Source organism: Mauremys reevesii, linkage group 7 (assembly GCF_016161935.1).
Source record: "Mauremys reevesii isolate NIE-2019 linkage group 7, ASM1616193v1, whole genome shotgun sequence".
NCBI lineage: Eukaryota > Metazoa > Chordata > Testudines > Geoemydidae > Mauremys > Mauremys reevesii.
The window spans coordinates 106,026,291-106,047,197 of record NC_052629.1 but is presented as its reverse complement, the minus strand read 5'-3'; the positions used below and the strand labels follow the sequence as shown (position 1 = coordinate 106,047,197).

Here is a 20,907-nt window from a genome sequence, read left to right as displayed (position 1 = left end):
TAAGTACTAGGATACATACTCCTTGTTGTCTCCTGGGGTATGAATCACTCATGAAATCTATTTCATCAAAACTATTTCACCTTCTGCCCCGTGAAGTCATTTGATGGCACAAAACCCCTGTTCCATTGAGACTAACGGAAAAAATAAAAAAAGAGACATCCAGTCATAGTTTACAATGACTGTGCCAACAGCATGCACAATATTGTGTTTTCCCTTTTGATGGGCAGTGTTTATTCTTCTACCAGCTGTATTCATTTAATGTGTTACTCATCTATTCTATTTCACCACTTGTATATTTAACAGTTTGCAATAGAGAATGTGTTCTTTAAACTGTTTTTTCTACAGTTATGTCTTAAATGGGTCCACATTTACAGTGGGCGGATAACATCACCCAATGCTAGCATATATGACATGCTAGATTTATACCACGGCTGGTAGTGATTCAGAAAAAAATCTTTTAAATATTGTGAAATTCATATGGTCTTTATTAATTGTACAATATCTAACTCTAAAAGTAGAAAACTTAAGAGACACCTAAGAATATCCATTCCAGAAGAAAAGAAAACAGAATAACACACGCACCATATACCTATATGGACATGAAATTAGTTGTGGAACGGGTTTCTTTAGTCTATGATGCCAGAGTGTATCACGAATACAGCATTTATGGCTGCTTTTGTTTTCAGATCCCATTATAGAGACAGACAAAGCCTTATGGAAAACCACAGACCTGTTGACTTGTGTTGCTGCTCCTGGTTAAATGGCTTGAATTCTTGGCCAGGGATATATCTTTTTTGATGTCCTTAAATAACACACTATATTTGGTTAGCATAGGCTTTTATTATGGTTACTCCATACAATATGTACAGCTGAATCAGTATTCAGACAGTAATGGGGGCATTATTGGTAGTGAAGGCTGAATAGCAGCATTCGAACACCCTGCCCAGATTTAAGGCCTCGATTCAGGAGCACACCCTTATTCAGGAAAGCACTAAAGCACATGCCTCAGTGTACATATGAGCTTTCCTAAGTCAAGGCCTAGAATTTTATTCCAAAGTGACTGCTGAAGATTACATGAATTATTAATCTCTTCACTGTTCAGCCAATTAAAATTCTACTGAAAACGATGGCACATGGTATTGTAACTGCTCTAGTTGGGCTGGAGGTGCATCCAGCTACCTGTACATGGCATGTATAATAGCAGTGAAAAGGTTCGGGGTTTGAATCTGGTCTCCTCATAAAATGTAAAGGGCTACTGTGAACTAGGATAGTGTCAGTTAAAAGGTACATGGAATCTTCAAAGGGAATTCAGGCTTAGCACCATTCATAGAATGGAAGGGACCTCAAAGCAGGACCAATCCCCAGGCAGGTTTTTGCCCCAGATTCCCTAAATGGCCCCAAGGACTGAGCTGACAACCCTGGGTTTAGCAGGCCAATGCGCAAACCACTCGAGGGGGGAGGGATAGCTGAGTGAACCTGTGATATGTATGACAGATCCATTTTTATCCTAACTCGTTTTAAGCTGAGTGGAGGGGGAAAGAGAATTACCTTTACATTCTGAACCTTGCTCTACAAGAAGGTAAAGTAACAAGAAAAATCTTACCAGAAATGTGGTAAGTTTGCACTCATTCTGTCTTTTCTTTCTTTCTTTTTTTTTTTTTAAAGTTTAGTTATAAATCTTATCACAAGCTGATCCAAATGTGTCACAAAAGAATAATTTCCAAGCTCCTTGCAAACCTGGCTTTTCTCTACAGGAAGAAACAAGGCGGGGCTGGAGACCACCTGCATTTCTGTTGAGACTTCCAGTTGGAGATTTAAATGCTCAGCACCTCTGATAATCAAGCCCAATAGTTTACACACGTGCGTGCACATGCGTGTGCAGGAGAAGAAATCCCTCCAGATTGAAACCTGGGACACAGTGTCAGCACTAGAGCAAATTGTTGGTGCAAGTGCCTAAAAGAACAGCCAGGTAGATATTAAATTTAAAAAGTGATCTGAGTTTATTACAATCAAATATGTTCTAGGGCCACATTTTGAACCACCAGCCCCACAACTGTGCCTAGAAAACATACGTGCACATAAATAATTGCACTGGCAAAACCTTCGTTTTCTTTTTCTTTTCTTCTTTTTACCCTTTTTCTGTTCCCTTTTATAGAGAATATTTTCTATTAGAGTCACAAATGAGTAACAGACTATTTGTACATAAGACCATTATATATCAAGACAAAGATTAGATTGCATGGGTCAAGCGAAGACCTTTCAAAAAACCCAATAGAACATTGACTAATCTGCTGTGATTCAAGAGAAGGAACAACAAGACCAATCATGCCTCTTTCTTTGAGCTGTGGTATCTAGAGTCAATCTCTGCCGTGCCTAATCAAGCAAAATTTTCATTGAAAATAATTGAAGTTTTCCACAATTATGAATTTGGTTGTAGGACTATATAATTAAACCACTCTCAAAATCTTCTTCTCCCACCAATAATGGTTAGCATCTGACTGAACCAACAAAACCCAGGAAGTTCAGAGTCAAAAGCTGAAATCATAACCATAACACAACTGCTTGTGCCTAGCAAATTCAAGAGTCTCCAGTGGTGGGGATCTCAGCTATCATTTGCACTCTAATACAGTGCAAAGGAAACATGGAATTTCAAACAATACTTTTAATGTCCTAGCTTGTGGTAAATGAGATTCTTTGCATTGTTTAAAGAGAGATTTCCTTATGTCATTTAAAATAGATAACTAGAACAGATTTTGAAATCCCAAAATTTCACGGGCAATGTTTGGGTCCAAGGTTTCAGTTTATCTCCCTGCTAAGATACAAGAAGATGTATAATATCGGCCACTATATTTGGATCTGGATCCCAGTTCAGATTTCAAACATCTCCACGAAGTGTGGGTATGTTCAGATCCAAGATTTTGGTTCAGGCCTATCTCTAACACAGGTCATTTTTGGAACAGCTGTTAGTGTTATATAGCCCCTTCCATACTAAGAAGCAGGTTTAGGTTTCATTGATGTGGATTATCCGTGGTACCCTATTTTAAACTGTTTTGGCGAAGGTGGACAGGGTCTTATGGAGAAACCTCTGTTTGACTCAGGAAGCACAAACAAGTACAAATTGAAGTAAACTAGTGAATTTCAAGAACTCACCACATTCTCTGTGTTTCCTGTCCCATTGGCAAGCTGGCATTCTTCTGCATGACCATTACAGAAGCAACTCCCCCGGACAATCAGATCATAGATAGCATAGTGGGCAAACCTCTGGGGTTTCTCCAGCAATCCCAAATCTTGGCAGGGACACTCCTGCCTTTTTAATAAAAGGAGGCGCAGGTTGGTGAGTTTCAGGAGGTCTTGGGCCTCAGGACCATATGGGTCTTCGATCTTGTTGGTTGGAGTTAAGGCACGATAGATCACCTAGGAGGCAAACAGAAAACACATCCCTGAGGAGATGCAGCACCCCTGTATGTGCAGTCCAGACAAACGGGATGCTCAGGAAAGAATAATATTTGCCATTTGGGAGGCTCCTCACAACCTTAGTCATGGTTGACAGGTATGAGGCACCAGGTGGTGGCAGACTGTGACAACTCAGAGGAATACTGGTGTTGTAAATACAATACTGTCCACTTTTCTACACCACTTTCCACCTGAGCATCTCAAAGCATTTTAAGAAAATACCTTCAGACTATCTGTGAGGTAGATAGTCTCACCATTCTAGAGTAGTATAAATGGAGGCACAGGGAGGTAAGGTGATCTGCTCAAAGCCACACAACTGGTCTGTGATAAAGCTGAAAATAGAAGCCAGGAATCATGAGTCAGTCCCCGAAACTAACGACCAGAAAACACAGCCTGTCACACCACTGTTAAACATTAGGAAGCAGATCGTTTTAAAGGCTGAGCCAAATTATTAATTGGGGTGGGGCTAGAAAGAGAGAGAGAGAGAATCTGCAGTGTTCCAATGGTTCAGATCCAGGAATAGAGGCATCCCATGGCCACTGGACGTAAGAAGCAAGGTTATTGTTTGTTTGGAGTTTCCATGTTGCTGAGAAAGGCTATTCATGTTACAGATTACAGAATCCCAAAGGAGTAATTGTTTTTTTTTTCTTGGTATCAAGGCTCTGATTTTGTGTTTACCAAAGGCTGCAGGAATATTTCCTATTTTAGCTTCGATTCCACTATAACTCTTCCTCTCTTCAGGGTCTTTTCTTTTTATTGTGAGGGTGGGTGGTGGAGATAGAGGGGTGACAGTGAACTAGAGAGCTGGTTGCATTAGTTCCCAGGCCAGGCTTAGATTCCCTTTATAGATGTGTTGTCTCTGATTTGAGAGCTATTTTCTCCTCTGGCTGAGTTTTGCCATCATAGCAGAGGTACTTGCCCTCGGGGTTCTTTGGCCCTGCATTATGAGCAGTGACAGTCTCTGTCTGACTAACTCTATTCCTGGAGTGAAAGCTTTGTTTCCATAGGGATTCCCTCTCCCTCTTTCTCTCTCTCTCTCTCTCTCTCTCTCTGGATTTTCTCTTTTAGTGGACAGACAAGTTTAAATACTTGCTGTGGGTAAAATATTTCTTCCGTTCCTTTTTGTTTGCAGGGGCCAGAAAAGAGCTGGTGGTTCGTGCCTAATAGATAACTCTGTTGTGTGTCGATGGCACATGGGAGATAAACCCCCTTAAAATAAGAGTCAGCTTCCTGACTCAGTAGCAGACCTACACCTGACAGAGTGATGCCGCAGTGCCAGCAGCACATTTCATGCCTTTCCACAGTGGTTTCTATTTTATAACTTTCCCTTTGTTTAATTCTCTTCTTTTATTCTGCGGAGCCATCCACAAAGTTGCAAATGACCCTGTCTGCTCAGACCAGAGATGTCCACATTCCCTTGTTCAGTGAAGCTATGGGCAGATTGCCCAGCCTGTGCAACCCAGGTGCCTACATTCCCCTGCTCAATGGAGCCATGATAAAATAGCCTCGTCCGTTCTGCCCAGATGTCCACATTCCCCTGATCAATGGAGCCATAAGCAAATGACCCATTCTGTTTAGTCCATGGGCCCAACATTCCCCTGATCAATGGAGCCATATATCAATGACCAAATCTCTTTAGAACTGGATCCTACATTTGCTTATCAATGGAGTCATGGGCAAATGACCCAGTCTGATTGAGCCAAAGATCAACATTTTTAGACTGATACAGCCATGTGGGAATATATTGGTGTATTCACTCCTAGTTCTTAATTATGCTACGTGCAGACATAATACTTGACACTTCTATAGAGCCTTCCAGCATGAAGGGTCTCAAAGCAAGTTATAAATAATAACATAGGAAGCCCTGAAACAACCCTCTGAGGGTCTCTCACACTGGCACAAGGGAGCCGAGGCCCCAAAAAGTTGATCAGTCTGTTTAATCTGTGTTCTTGTCATCCCTGTACAAGCTCCATTCTTCATACTTACCATCAAGCCACCCGAGAGACCACAAGTTTGAGAAAAAAATATTTTAGTGGCATCTTCCACTGTGACATGTCAGCTGAGGAATACTGACTGATGTGGGTTTAAGAGCTGGAAGATCTGGAGGCTAGTCCCAGCTTTGCCACTGACCTCCTGTACAACCATGGGCAAATCATTTAATCTCTCTGTACCTCAGATTCCCTATATGTAAAATGGGGGGTCATAATACTGACCTACATCACAGGGTACATTGTGAAGTTTAATTCATTAATGTTTGTGCAAAGATTTGGGACTTTCAATAGAAAAGTGCTATAGAAGGTTCAAAGCAGTATTTTTACTATTATTATATATCTTGAATCATATTTAAATCTGAAGGAAATAGAAGTGCATTTGCATATGCTAGCAATACATTTGGCCCTGTGTAGTGTAATATTAGAAATCTTTTATATATTAGTATAAGCCACATTTTTCAGATGGTGATTAGTGATTTGGGTATCCAGTTAATTGCCCATCCTCTCCAGATATTAATAGGTATCCTATGTAGCAGTGAGTTCTTTAGGCTGAAAGAACGGCTACAGGGTGTGAAGCTGTCACTACTGTTCTGCCTGCTGTCATTAAGGTGTTTTGCCTTTCCTTTCTTAACCTGCCAGCTTGGAAAATACTTGGACTCCTTGTGGATTTATTGTTTTGCAAATATTTTCATTTCAGGCCTTGCATCTCTTCAGGGGAGTTGCTTTGACATTTCCAAATCCTCTTAGAGCTCCGAGTACCTACCCATCAGCAGAGATGTTAATAGTCTTGGAAGTCCCATGGCCTCCATTTGTGGAACAGCAATATTCCGTTCCCTTTGAGACACAAGAATTTGCTTACATGATTAATTCATGATGTACTTCTGCTTTTTAGAATAAGATCAATGGTGAGATTAGAGTTGTTTATCCCAGTCTCTCCCAAAGAAAGATTTTTACAACATTAAAACCTAATTCCAGTGACATAACACAAGAGAACTCATGTATATGTTCTTCCCGGGCTCAGCAATCACTGGCTCCTTGCTAGTCTTCACTATTACAAGAATCACAGAAACTGAAGGCCCCTTCCACACTAGTAGGGTGACCAGATGTCCCAATTTTATAGGGACAGTCCCGAATTTTGGGTCTTTTTCTTATATAGGCTCCTATTACCCCCCACCCCCTGTTCTGATTTTTCATATTTGCTGTCTGGTCACCCTACACACTAGGGAAATTTGCTAACGTAGACATGTTGCACTAATGCAAAGTGGAGTTTGAACTGGTGTGACTTAGTAAGTCAAAGAAAAGCAAGTCTTGCTTTACACTGGTGCAGTCTCATTAAGGATTTGCACAGGTGTCTGGAGTGAGTCACCTGAATGCATGCCCCATTTTGCACTGGTGGAGCACACCTACATTAGTGTTTGATTCCATTTAGCTACACCAATGCAAATTTCTCTAGGGTACACAAAGCCTGAGTTTCAGATTCTTCAATCCATCACACTCCCTGGAGGAGAACCAGGGTCCTTGAAACCCTGAAGATAAAATCTGCTGGACACGAATGATTGTGTAGTGTAATTACTGTTTCTTTGTTGTCTATTATTATTTTTTCCTGACCCTGCTTACATTTTATTATTGTTTTATCATTAGTTGATCAATTGTTTTTTATATATGTTATGATGAAGGCCAGTGGGCATAATATAAAATGCTGGTATTTATCAGGTGGGATCTGACATCCCATCTGATATATGCTTCCAGGGATAATTTATTAATAAATACAATAATCTACTAAAAATGGTTTTGCTAAAAAAAGAGATGATAAAATTGTATTTGTTTGTTTTCATTCCATCGGAAGGAACGCTGCCCTAGTTAGAAATCGAATATATCCAATGATTGTATATATCGCTTGTGTGCTGTATATAGATTTTTTTTGTGATTTAGGAAGACACTAAAGTCATTTCAATTAGTTACTCATTTCATGTGGTATGAGGAACTACAAAAAAAGAGGCCAGGTGTTCTTGTGGCTAAAGAAAAGTCTGAGGAGATCTGGGTTTTATTCAAAGCCCTGACATAGACATCCTGCATGGCCTTAGGCAAGTCACTTAGACACTGCCCCTGTTTAAATCCATGGGAACTTTCCCAGTGACATCAGTGACCTCAATCACTGCCTGCCTCAGTTTATCCACTGGTAAAATGAGGATAAGAACACTTAGCTCCTTTACAGGAGGGTGAGGGGATTAATTCATTAATGTATGTAAAGTGCTTTGAGATTCCCAAAGGAGGATTACATGAAAAATATTAATTTTAACTATTATCATTATTTTTTAAAAGTGGCCATCTAAATAATGTCTGTGCTGAATTGTAGGAGGCAGATTCTTGTCATACAAAGAGACATTTGACTTTTACATTTTGTGTACCTTGTGGAAAAATTGATTTGTTTATTAGCTTTCCCTGGGACAGTTGCAAGTTTGGCATCCCGACAACGTTCCTGGGAAAAGGTCAGGAGAATGTCATAAACAAGTAATTGTGTTGTTCATATTATTCTGATGTCAACTCTTGATCGAGATGATTCAAAGATGGATTCCCAGTACATGACATTCATCATTAGGATGTTCTATTCTATTTAAATCCATCACCGTGGTATCTGAGCCTTTCTGCCTTAAAGTTTTGAGTACCTTTCCCTAACATTAGAGTGTAGGTTTAGGGAGAGTTGTCGGGGGGGGGATAGTTCAGTGGTTTGAGCATTGGCCTTCTAAACCCAGCATTGTGAGTTCAATCCTTGAGGGGGCCATTTAGAGAACTAGAGCAAAGATATGTCTGGGGGCTGGACTAGATGACCTCCCAAGGTCCCTTCCAACCCTGATATTCTATATCTAAAGGACAGAGCTTCTTCTCAATGCTTATTACAGATCCCACCCTGATAAATGTTGAGTAACTCCCATTTTCCACCAAATTTGATGAGAGTTGAGGGCTCTCAGCATCTCATTAGAGGCTCTCAACATCTTATGGAAATAGATCATAAGTCCTGAGTTACCTTTATGACCAGAAACTGAAATTGCACCTGAAAGCTTAGTAAGGATTTTCATGCTTAAGTGCAGATCTGCTATCAAGTGCCCATTCATCACCCTTAGTTCCCCCTCCCACTTCTAATTTTCATCAGTCATTCAGCCATGATTCATAAAGATGGACATTATCCTTAGGGTGACTATGCCTTGATTTTATAGGGACAGGCCCTATATTTGGGGCTTTGTCTTATATAGGTGATTATTACCCCTCCACCACATCCCAGTTTTTCACACTTGCTGTCTGGTCACCCTAATTATCCTGGTCTGCCCTGACCATCTTAATAGTCAGGAAGTTAGCAGAATCCAGTTCAAAATTAATCAAGACAGCCATCTTTAGGGGATGTGTTTTTCTGTTCACCAGCTGGCATAGCATCGTAGTGGATGATATTTTATCTCCAGTCAAGAGGGTCATCTTCATTCCAGAGACAATGTCTCAGATTTTTGATTTCTTGCCATTCACTGAATCCGTGTTTTGCTTCTCCACTCCTGAGGCAGATAATTTTGTTTTTTTAACATGATCTCCCAGCCTGCAGTAGTCAGAAAAGATGTGGACACAACAAAAACTCCCCTCATAGCCTCAGGTCAAGGAATATGAGTCACGCGTGCAGGGCAGTTCTGATGCATGCTCTCCTACAAAAGAAGATCCTTGTACAGAACAAAAAATGGATATTGCAAATCATCGCTAAGATATGCTGATCACGTTGCATGCAATTGGCTTAATGACGACAATAATGTCCCTGCACTCAAAGCATGCCCATCGGAAAGAAGCCATAATAAAAACTTCCATCAATCCAAAATGTTCTTCAGTAGTAGGTTGCTTGCAAGTTGATTTAGTTTTGAAGGGTGTAATAAGCATTTTCACCTCTCAAATTTTCCTACCCTTTAATAGATGTTATATGATCAGTCTAATGGAACTACAGTGCTAAATGCATTATTTCATCCTGCAATGCAAAGTAATCTTTGTCCTGTTTCAGAACATCATTAGAAAAACACATCATTAGAAACACAGAGAAATTCCAGTTTTCTTTTTAGCTATCTGAGCATCTCATTGATTCACGGAACAGGTTTGCTCCAAATCCACTGCATTTCCATCCTCTCACTATGGACAGTAAAACTATGGAGCAATTAAAAAACAGAATATGGCAGTTTATTAAAGAAAACTCTATGCATTTAATTTTTGTTTTGCACCTATGACCCAGTTAAACCCAGCTACAAAGTGACATCTTGGGTTAGTTCAGTGCTTTCCAGTGCAGTGGGGAACTGATACCTCTTCAATTTACATTTGCTTTGGGCTATCTCAGTGATCAAATCTTCAATTCAACATCCAGCCTTCTCATCAGTATGGTGGCTCTGTTTTGGATTCAGAATATCCAAAACATTTCTCCTAAATTCATCTCAAGAGAATATTTTTGAGTACCACAAGCTACTATGCCTATTCCACAAAGTGTTATGTTCCATTTGGTAAGAATTATAAAGCACTATGGAAGGAGTACCCAAATTTTGGACCACAATAGCAATTTGCCAGGAGTCTAAGGATCATACCTATGCAGGGCAATCCAAACAGTATGTCAGAGCAGCGGTCTGCTGCTGGTGGTTGCTGTTGCTGGTTGGTGGTAGAGTAATGCACAGTCTTAGAGGAATTATTTATTGCTTAGAGGTCAGAAGGCAATGGGAAAGGACCCTGTGTGATGAAGGAAAAACTATTTCACTGGGAGGGTGGTGAAGCACTGGAATGGGTTACCTAGGGAGGTGGTGGAATCTCCATCCTTAGAGGTTTTTAAGCCCGGCTTGACAAAGCCCTGGCTGGGATGATTTAGTTGGGGATTGGTCCTGCTTTGAGCAGGGGGTTGGACTAGATGACCTCCTGAGGTTTCTTCCAGCACTTATCTTCTATAATTGTATGAAGGTTAGAGACAGACAATACTGAAATGTCAATTAACTCCCTTCCTTCTCCCCCCACCCAAACTTTTGTGGTTTAGATATAATAATATAATTTCATTATATAAAGCAATGCTGTGCCATCATCTAGAATACTATGTTCAGTTCCAGTCCCCCTTCTCAAAAAGGTTGTAGCAGAAATAGAGGAGGTCTAAAGATAGGCAGTGAGAATGAATAGAGGTGATGTTTAGTCTCCGTGATCCATTTTGTCTTTGGCTCTTCTGCTGAGACTACCAACAAGGTGTCAAGTAGTGTTGAATTAGCACTTGTCCTATGTTTTGCAGGATCATTGCAGTTTCTTCAAATCAGTCCCACATCCTGCAGGGAAGGAATGCAGGATAATTGAAATGTCCCAAAACTTGCCCCAGGCCTATACAACATCATGATCTTGCAATACTTCATCAGGACCTGAGGCCATTTCCATAAGGCCATCACACTGCAACACTACATGATGTTTCCTCATGAGGCAACGACTGTTTTCTGAAACCCAAACTGCAAACACCAGTGTGATGGTTTCTGTGATGTGGATGCCTGTCTGCTAGGAACTGGACTGAGAACAATGAAACTCATTCACATTGGCTGCCGAACAGCAATCAAAAAGTAACAACATCCAGTCATGATTAGATTGAATCTGATGACCTAGGCTGGATTCTGATGGGAAAGGCGCCATTGCCCATCACCAATGCCACTTTCCTATGCAAAGCTTCTTGAAAGATTTCCGAAGAACCAATCTGCAGAACAGAGATCTAATGGAAATCTAAGCTGCCACTGTCTTGGTGATCATAGTAATACATAGAAAACCACAGAGCAATTAATAAATTATCTTCTGCATGGAGTTAAAAACAAAAACCATGTAAATTATCCACCAGGCTAATAATTTCTCATACAAAGAGATTTTTTCTCAATCGAGACTTGAAAAAAGAAGTGGCAGCTTCTCCAAGCTTTTATATAACAGCGTGAGGATGAGAAATCTATTTGGTATCTGCTGCCTGGCATGTCAGGAAGTGCAGAAATAATGCTAGAAAAACACTGTGTTTTTCTGGCTAGTTTACAAGGTGCCAAACAAATATCCCTGACATGGCTCATTATAAACCTGGCTCTCTGCAGTTCATATAACAGGGAGGCAGGCCCCCAGACTGTCCCCTCTCTGCCCCAGTTGTTTCTTCCAGGTTCAAGTCACCCTCAGACACAATCCCCAGTGTCTCTTTAAGCTTGTCCTCCAGAGAAGTGAAGCCTAGCAGTGTTATCCACTTGTTTATTCTGCTGGCATTAACTGCTTCCCGTTAATATGCCTCTGCATTTTCTCTCCTCTACAGCTCAAGTTAAACTAAATGCTGAACAGACAGCCCTAGTCATAACATTTGGGCACTTGCCTTTCAAGAGTGACTAATCCCTCGTCGAATCCTTTCCAGCTGGAAGTTGGAAGAATCCACGGATCACGCTCAGCTCTGTTTGCTATGCCTGCTGCAGATCTCCTGGACATTTCACTAGACCATTTGACTCTGTCCCTAGCACCTCAGCTATTAGGGGGCTTGATCTTGCAGAAAGATGAGCAATCCCATTTGTCATTGACGCCAATGCTTTGTTGAATCAGACCCTTAAATAGCTGCTGATGCCTCATTGAAAATCTTGTAAATTATTAACATATCCACATACTGCAGGTAAAGAGAAGGCTCTTCCATCTTTTATTTAAGGGCATTTGCTTGAAAATAGTTTCCCCTGCTTAAAGGGGCACCAAAATGCAAGTTCGCCCAGGGTGCATTTTCCCTAAGGCTGGCCCTGCTTAAGAGATCACCTGGTCCTGCTGCTTATCCCTCTGTGGAGCCCTTAACATTGTCAGTTTGCTAATGGTTGTGATGCCACAAGTAGATTATGGTGTCAAGTGGGAGGAATAAGCAATGGGTCCAAATCTTGCAGCCCTGACCTCTCTGTCCCTAATCAGGAAAAACTATCATTGTAGTCAATAAGAGTTTTGCCTGAGAAAGGACTGAGCAAATATTGTGCATGATATCCCTCTTCCCACCCCTTTGCAGCACTGTTCTCTTCTTTCTGAACTCTGCACAAGGCCCTCTGTGGCTCAGGGATCTGTATGTCCAGGTACGCTACGCGCACATAACCCTGTCCCCCGCACTGGTCCGCACTGACTTTTGAGAGGATTCCCCCGTGTGATGCAGAGCCTGCTCTGGGGCAGCAGCTACCCAGGGGGTTTCTAGCAGTGTTGCTCCATTGCAGTTAGAGGGGGCAGAGACCCGGGGCCTCCATGGTGATGGCTCTGCCCCATGCTTGAGCAAATTGGTGCTTGTGAAGCAGAGAGCTGCACCCCCTTACACCAGGTCTGAATTTGACCCTCACTGTGGGTTTTTTAATATGAATATTTAAAAATCTGTTAGCTTAAAAGTGACATCTTTGACAAACAGGCAGCACGGAGCACTTCCATACCCAAAGGGGTCACCGTGGTTTAGACACTGAAGAGTGTACAAGTCTTCCAAACAAGGCACATTTCACATGTTGCCTAGGAACCAGTTACCTTATTCAGGCATAAACATTTCCTCTCTCTCCTCCCCACCCCCCAGTGAATTCCAGTAATGGGCTCATTATATCACACTTCATTGGTGTCATCTGTCACACAGACACGCACATAAATGGATGGGCCTTTGATTTAAAACTCACTTATACTCTTCAGACCCAATATCATAGGATCTTATTTCTAATCATCAGTTCCTGAGGCTGTAAGTAGGACACTGTGATACAGACCTTGCATCTTAATGCCTTCCTTTTATACAAACATATTATTCTACAGAGAAGAACATTTGTTTTCATTTCCGGATGCTCTAGTTTATTAAAAATGTGCTCCTAATGTCCCACATCCTTGAATGCATGTGCTGTCAGTATGCAGGTTCTAGAATTCCCATCCTTATCTCCACCAGATGGTGTCTGAACTCCCAGGCTTCTGAGCACACCAAAAGTCTGACTGCAATATTGAATTAATTTAACCTTTTGCCTTGGCCACATCTTCAGTTAAATTATCTGTCTCTAACGATAATATTAATGTTGGTACCTACATACAATAGTGAGTGGTGCATTAGAAATGTAGACATATAGATAAGTAATAAAAAGTTCAATCTATTGATGCATAATGCTGCACAGAAGCATTACTGTAGACAGATGTTTTACTGAAGGTGAACACGTCTTCTAAAAAATGTTATTCCATAGAGTTATGCTGGGGGTTGGATGAAGCTGGTGGGCGTAACAGCCATCCTTCATTCAGGATAAATATAAGAAGCAACTAAGCTCCTTTTGAAGTAAAATAGCTGAAGCCAATAGGAACCACTGCCCAAAACATATGCCACATACAAGGCTGGTTAGGAGCAGAGCTATGTGGATGGAGGGGTTTGACTGGGAGTCGAATACAAACACAGATGGCAGAATATTGCTTTGGTGGAAGTGTGTGTATATATGTGAGCAGATGCAGCCAGAAACATCACAGACACACAGAGAGAAGGCAACAGAAAGTTAAAGATAGCTAGAGAAGAACTTGTAATGTGATCAAGAGAAAGGTGAAAGAGAGCTTTTGGGGTACAGTGCTGGCTGGAAAAAGAGGCTTGGAATAATGAGCAAGGAAATGGTCTTCTCTTGTTTGATTCTTACTGTGTTCAGGGAAACAGGACTTTGTGTGCATTCTTTGTAAATAAACAGGATTGCATCAAAGTAATCCCTGACACCATTATCAATTTCTCCTCCTAACAGAAACAATCTGCAAGACCTTGAATATTGGCTACCAGCTCAGGTCAAAAGGGGTAACACTAGCATCTTAATCATCTGAACATTAATTGGTAACTTCACTTGGGAACAAGTTAGATAAGTTCTCAGAAGTTACCACCTTGTGCTATGAGTTCACCAGCTCTCACGCAAAGCTGGCTTCAGGAACTGGATGGGGGAACTCCAAAGAAAACAAAGGATCCTGCAGGAAATAGCATTGGGGATTCCTCAGGTGGCACTCTTCCTTCTGAGTCAGTATTGAATCAGTGTCCTAAGGGCACTGTGCAGATATAGGTGACATCTTTAGAATAAGATGTAAAAACTGAGGTTCTGACTACATGTGGTTAAAAATCCCATGGCACTTTTTGTAAAAGTAAAACTGTTAGCTCAATGTTTCTGATCAACTTTCACTTTTGGTAACTACATCCCGCCTCCCTCTCTCCGTCCATCAGTTTCAATAGAATAAAAATCTGTTGTGTCATGGTCCTGGCTCAGAATGGCTAATGCATTTGTACCCCAGACATACCCACACTTCAGTGATGATGGTGAATTAAGTGGTCCTCATAAAGTCTGTCCAGAACTTCAGGATCCTTTGGCCTTATGGTTCCCGTATCAATGAAAGATTATTAATTTTATTCCTGCACATGAGTATTCCTCTTCTTGTTCTCCGGGAGGATGTTGTGTTGCTGTGTGCTGCTACACACCTGCTACATTTCACTGCAGAGGTGGCTGAACTTCGGTGGGTGAAGTGATCCTATCTGTTTTTACTTCATTCATCAGTTTGTAGAACTATTTGGGCTCTTCAAGGTTGTAAGGTCTATGTAAATATATTATTATTATTAATAATAATAATCTACATTTCCAGCATATATATATTGGCTAGATGATAAATTGAACTTTTTTTGCTACACAAACTGACATGTGTCATTGCAGAGGCTTGTGTTGGATGAAGCTTTTACTGTCTGATTTTCTGCCCTCCACATCTCAGATTTAATTTAGCAGCAATACATGGTCTTAATGATATTCTCCAAGGTTAAATAAAAATGTAAGCACAAACCAAAGTGTTACAGAGACAGGGGCTTTTGTGACAGAGGCAGGGGAAAGAAGTACGGTTTGTGATTAAGGCCTGTGACTGAGGACACCTGGATACTACTCCTAACTTTACGAGAAGCCTCCTGTGCGACCATGGGCAAATCATTTAGCCTTTCCACACCTCAGTTTCTCTATCTGTAAAATGGCAATAATGCCATTTATGTGTGTTCTGAGGTGTGACACATTAGATTTTGTAAAGTACTAAGAGCCTTGATCAGAAGGTGTTATAACAATGCAAAATGGTATTAGGTGTATAGAGAGTATGTTGATGGGTGCAAAAGAAATAACGAAACGGAAAACGTACAAGTGCAGTTGTCTTAAATGCAGTGCCACTTTCCTTATTTCATGTTTTAAAAAAATCACATTCACTAATTACCAGAACTACAACTCAAACAACAGGACAGTCCGGGAGTCAAATCAGCAGCCACAAATTTCCAATATGTGCACCATCCAGATGTATAGGTCTTATGCTGCCAATGCACGGGGTGAATTTCACCCTTCACCCCTCTATGCCTCAGCTTCCCAGCCTGAAAATAAGGATAATAATTCCTTAACCCCTCAGGCAGCAGTGACGTAATAAGCACCACTGGAATTCCTACAGTTTCATTTAACGCAAACCAGGGCATCTCTTGGCACATCCTCGCTTATTTTGCAGTGAAGTCCCAATGCCAAACCTGTGACAGCACGATCACTTCTGTGACTACAATTGTGATGCCATAAATAGGACTGTGACCTCACTAAAGGATCTTAGAGAAGATGTAGTAAGGCTCTCGGAGGCCCTTATTCAAACAGGAATATCTATGATTACAGCCAAGTGAACCCAGGAGATGTCTAGCCATTCATGTATAATTGTTCTCTTTTTCTTCAGGTTTGTTCACATAACATGAGAGGCAGTATAGTCCAATGGAGAAGGCATTGGACTTGGTTGGAGTTAAGAAATTTAGGTTCTAAGCTTGGCTGTCTCATCAACCTGCTGCATGATCTTAGGTAAGTCACTTCTCTTCTCTTTGCCTTAGTTCCCCGTCTGTAAAATGTGAATAATGATACTTACCCCCCTTGCCACCTGAAGTGCTTTGAGATCGATGGACAAAAAGTGCCATATATGAAGTAGCTATTTTATTAGTAAATAATTAATAACTCCTCTTTAAAGAGACATTGTCAGTATAAACATACTGTATATTTCTTTAAAATAATCTCCTATCTAATGGCACCTTAGAGGATTAACACAGAACGAGTTTTACAAATCTAATTTACTGTTCAGTATTTATGCTAGTTTCCCATTTTTCCGCTAACTTCACTCAATTTAGACAATGAAACTAGGTTGGTCAGTTTCACGTCCTGTTTTTAAACAGTTTCACTTCCTAATCCTCAGGCACTAGCAAAATATTGTATGTGGCAACACTGAAAGTGACTGTTTACATTAAAGACGATTTGACTGACCTAAAAAAAACCATGAAAGCATTTGTATTCCCTTTCTTTTACTGAAATGTCCCCTTTGTTTTCCCCTCACCTCCTCTTTTATTTTCATAATGTAAAACCTAAATGTTGTGCCTACCTTTATTTACTGATTTGGACAGTGTCCCTTTCAACACGTAGTCCCTGATTTTTAGCCACTTTTTAACTGACCCTCTACATATGGTCCAAATGTCAGTTATCACTTACCTCACCTCTAGTGCAAGGCACTGCATCTGAATACCTGGAAGTGCACAGAGAGCCCTCTTCAATAAGATCGTCTTGAAGCCCAAACGTTGCTGTACAGTTGACGGAAAAATATTTGTAGGGTCTCCACGTCTGGCCATTGTCCTGAGACCTCTCCAGTACCATAGCAGCTGGGCGCGGCGACTTGAACACTACTATGACGTGAGTCAGGTAGAACGCTGTTTCCAAGTCCAGCCTGATTTCTTCCCTGTGTACCCCTTGTGCAGACTGCCACCAGGAGCCAGGATTTAGGAAGAAATCATCTGTCATATCAGAGGGAAGGTGGGAGTTATCAGGCTGATTGGCATTGCATTTAGTGCATTGGGGCTGCCCACAGCCTTGGGAGGCCCAGTGAAGGAGGTGCTGGTCTGGGTAGAAGCAATAAAGTTCTGTGCTGTTCTGCCCACATGTGGTAAGAGAGACTGGAGTCCTGCCGGTTGCTAGATTCCCTACAGGAGGATTGCAGGAGTGGCCGTCGCAGCGGAAGGTTCGTAGCTTTACTGGATCTGAAATACAGTAGTAAGAAACAAAACTAAACAGAACTTCTCAGGCCACTCTCGTTATTTAAATATAGGGAAGGAGTAGGGTGACCAGACAGCAAGTGTGAAAAATCAGGACAGGGGGTGTGGGGTAATAGGAACCTATATAAGAAAAAGACCCAAAAATCGGGACTGTCCCTATAAAATCGGGACATCTGGTCACCCTAGGAAGGAGATACAAACTTCTGACAATCTAAACCATCATGGAGACATTTGTCCATCTACACCACTAAAGAACTGTCAGAACATTCAGCACCACAACTGAGGACAGATTTTTTGAAAGAACTCAGCGTGGAGCGTGCTGGTCTCTTCAGAAAATGTGACCTAATTGCCACAGGGTTAGTTTCTGGGTGAATCTAGCCTTATTTTAGGTGCCAGACTGGGAACTGAACGCTTCTGAAAAACCTGGCCCCAGCGGTCAATGCTGAGCACTTGAAAATCCGGCCTTGATCTCTTCTGAAAATGTGACCCCTCTTGTCCACTATTACACATCTATATATCTCTTTAATGATAGAACCCTTGTGTTATCTCGCTTTTATTGTACCCTAGTGAAGCTATGCACCTACAGAACAGGTATAGTCCATGTATTGTATATTATTTGGTTTGCAAAAGTGCCTACAGGCTCCAATCAGGGATTGAAGCCCCATTGTGCTGGGCTTTGTACAAACATACAACAAAAAGATGGTTCCTGCCCCCAAAATTAAGGCCAGTATTTTCACATATGGGTGCCTAAAGTTAGGTACCTACATCCATATTTCGGCTCCACCTAAGTGGCCTGATTTTCAGATGTGTTGAGCATTAACATCACCTGGAACTGTGGGGTTTTAGCAGCTCTGAAGTATCAGTTCCCTCATTTAAGTACCTAAAGTGTCAAGTGAGGCACTTCAGGCAACCAGGTTTGCAAATGCTGGGCAAAATGATTAGAAACCAAGTTCTACTGATTATAGATTTATTTTTTCCTTTACAAAAGTTCTACTGTTTATATATTTATTTCTTTAGAAACTAAGAAAATTAAAAGAATTCTAAAAAATCCTAATATTTACATTTGTTCATCTCGATAGTTCCTATATGGAAATCATTAATACCTTGTGACATTGAAGTTATAGGTCAGTCCCAAGACCTTATTATCAGTCTAAGGAGAATCACCTTTCTAATGACATACGGCACAGTCTTCATTTCTTAACAGTCCAGAAGGAGTTAGAGTCTGACTTTACAAGGTCATAAATCTAATCTGAGGGGAGGTCACAAGTCAAATCCTAGGATTCTGTACAATTCCTACAGGAAATGACCCTTCCAGAGAAACTTGGAATGGCCTTAAATGCTTAGTAGTCTAGGAGAAGTTCAAAGATCAGCTGTTAGTTCAAGATTTAGCAAATTATGGGCCAAATCCTGAAATCCTTATTCAGTTTTTATTCTGTCCTTGCTCTGGCAAAACACCCTTTAAAGTCAAGTTAGGCCTGGGAAAAGACATGAGGATTTAGCATTGAACCATAAAGTCCAATTTATTGGGAAAAAATGAGCCTCGCTCGTTTGGCTTTGCTTCTTGTTTCTCTTCTGTCCTTCATTTTGAGATAGATGGTGGCATTTATGCTGCAGATCTCGGGAGTGAGTGGCGAGGATCTCCACTGGTCCGAGAGCAGTGCTGGACACAGATTGTGTCTCAGACACACAGGCAATCTCTTTAGGCGGGGCTGCTGGAACTGTTTTTATAGTGGGGGTGCTGAGAGCCATTGAACCAAACTATAAATCCTGTATAGAATGGAAGCCACTTCAAGTCAGGCAGTGCTGCAGCACCCCTAGTTCCAGCACCTGTGTCTTTGGGGCTGCCTCGTGAACATGTGCAAGATGTTCCAATGCTCCCCACAAAGTGCTGGCCGTACTATGCAGACTAGTGCAAAGAGGGGGCAGGGCGAAGGCCCAGCCATGCCCCAGCAACCTTCTCCTTGCAGGATGGAGAAGCAGGAACAAGAAGTCCCTCAAGCCTGCTGGAGCTCTGAGCCTTCTTGCACATGCCTCTAACACTGCATTGTTGAGCAAGGGCCTGTCATGATCTTGCCCTTTGCACCTTTGCCCCATATTTTGTCTCATATTTGTGTATCACAGGCTAAAAGGTAGGAGTCGGAGGGACCAAGCTATCTATCTGGCAGCTTAAAGATGCAGTAAATTAACTGAAATATTACAAAAATTTTAAAAGATATGTGTATCAACAGAGCTCCATAGCCTGCTGATAATAATAGTTCTACAAACTAATACTGTAAGAGTATTGTAATGAAAACCAGAAATCAGGCACAAACCATAATCTCTTGGAGTCCAAAATTCAGATCTTTCCTCCAAGATTTTCCCTTAATATCATGCATCCTTCAAAATCCGTAGTACTTGTCAGCCTTTGAAGCTATTTCAAGACATTCGTTCACCGTTTACCCTGATGAACACACTAACCTCGTTTAGTGTCTGAGCCAAGTGTATTGTGCAATATGGGCTCAATAACCGTTTTGTTCAGACCCCTTTTCTGATTGCATCTCAGTAAAAGTTGGTATGTGCTGATAGGCAGAGCTGAGCAAATGACCGGTTTTTCATTTGGTTCAATCCAAAATGGAAAATTTTCAGTTTTTCTTGCTGAAATGAAAGACTGAAAAAAATGTTTCCGGTCAAACAAAATGTTTCATTTCCAGATTTTTAAAATCTTTTTGGTTTTGGGTAGTAAAATCTAGCTAAATTTCTAAACAAAACATTGTTTCACAACAAAAAGTCAAAAGGTTTTGTTTTGGAAATGTTGAAACAGATCATTTTGACTTTTCTAATTTTGTTTTCTTTTTTTCTCAGTCCAAACTGCATTTTTCAGCGAATAATCTATTCATCCAAAACATGTTGCCCAGCTCTCCTGATGGGTTTTCTACCACAGCACAATATTGCAGACTAAGGGAACTGAACATTTTCCTGTTGAACACCCCAAATCAAGAGCGGCTTAAGGGGAAGACTTGCACTGATTTATCAATATCTCTGTATCTAGGGTTTCTACACAGTACTTCCCCTTATAATCTGTCCTTTATGCTCTGTCCTCCACTTGCCTCTCTTTGCACAATAGAGAGAATGATCATGGCCCATTTCATTTTAGTATCAATTTTAATTTTTAGATGTCATATCTGTTAAGGTTGGAGGTGCAGAAAGCTGGAGGTTTTATACAAATGATGTAACCTAATTTGCATACTTTATGAATTATTTAATTACATGAATGTCCAGATGATCAAAACTTAAGCATTAGAAGGCTGCAGCAAGGGATGAGTTTTAAGAACATTAGGACTACAATCCTGATTGGCTATGGTATCTCCCTGGGTTGGTGTCCTAAGGCTCTGGCCCTCTCTGCTCCTTGTCCTAAATTGA

At 41.1% G+C, this 20,907-nt stretch overlaps 2 protein-coding genes across 14 annotated transcripts in view; one reads left to right on the top strand and one right to left on the bottom strand.

The window, feature by feature from the left end:
* LOC120409307 (netrin-4-like) overlaps nt 1-20,907 on the bottom strand; it is a 63,550-nt gene that overhangs the window by 35,753 nt on the left and 6,890 nt on the right. For 2 of the 3 annotated variants that reach the window (XM_039547114.1, XM_039547113.1), the window contains exons 3-4: nt 16,952-17,493; nt 3,151-3,414 (exon numbers count right to left, since the gene is read on the bottom strand). In XM_039547114.1, coding sequence (XP_039403048.1) covers nt 3,151-3,414; nt 16,952-17,493 — 806 coding nt within the window. The remainder of the gene's footprint in view (nt 1-3,150; nt 3,415-16,951; nt 17,494-20,907) is intronic. The other variant, XM_039547115.1, reaches the window with a different exon arrangement.
* The window catches only part of UROC1 (urocanate hydratase 1), a 102,894-nt gene continuing 83,848 nt past the window's right edge, over nt 1,862-20,907 (top strand). For 4 of the 11 annotated variants that reach the window (XR_005601246.1, XR_005601244.1, XR_005601245.1 and 1 more), the window contains exon 1: nt 15,914-16,276. Coding sequence is in view for 7 of the 11 variants with exons in the window: in XM_039547108.1 (XP_039403042.1) it covers nt 16,131-16,276 (146 nt within the window). In the remaining 4 variants the exon portion in view is untranslated. Of the gene's footprint in view, nt 1,970-15,913; nt 16,277-20,907 lie in introns of those variants that run through there. The other 7 variants (XM_039547105.1, XM_039547104.1, XM_039547112.1 and 4 more) reach the window with 4 other exon arrangements.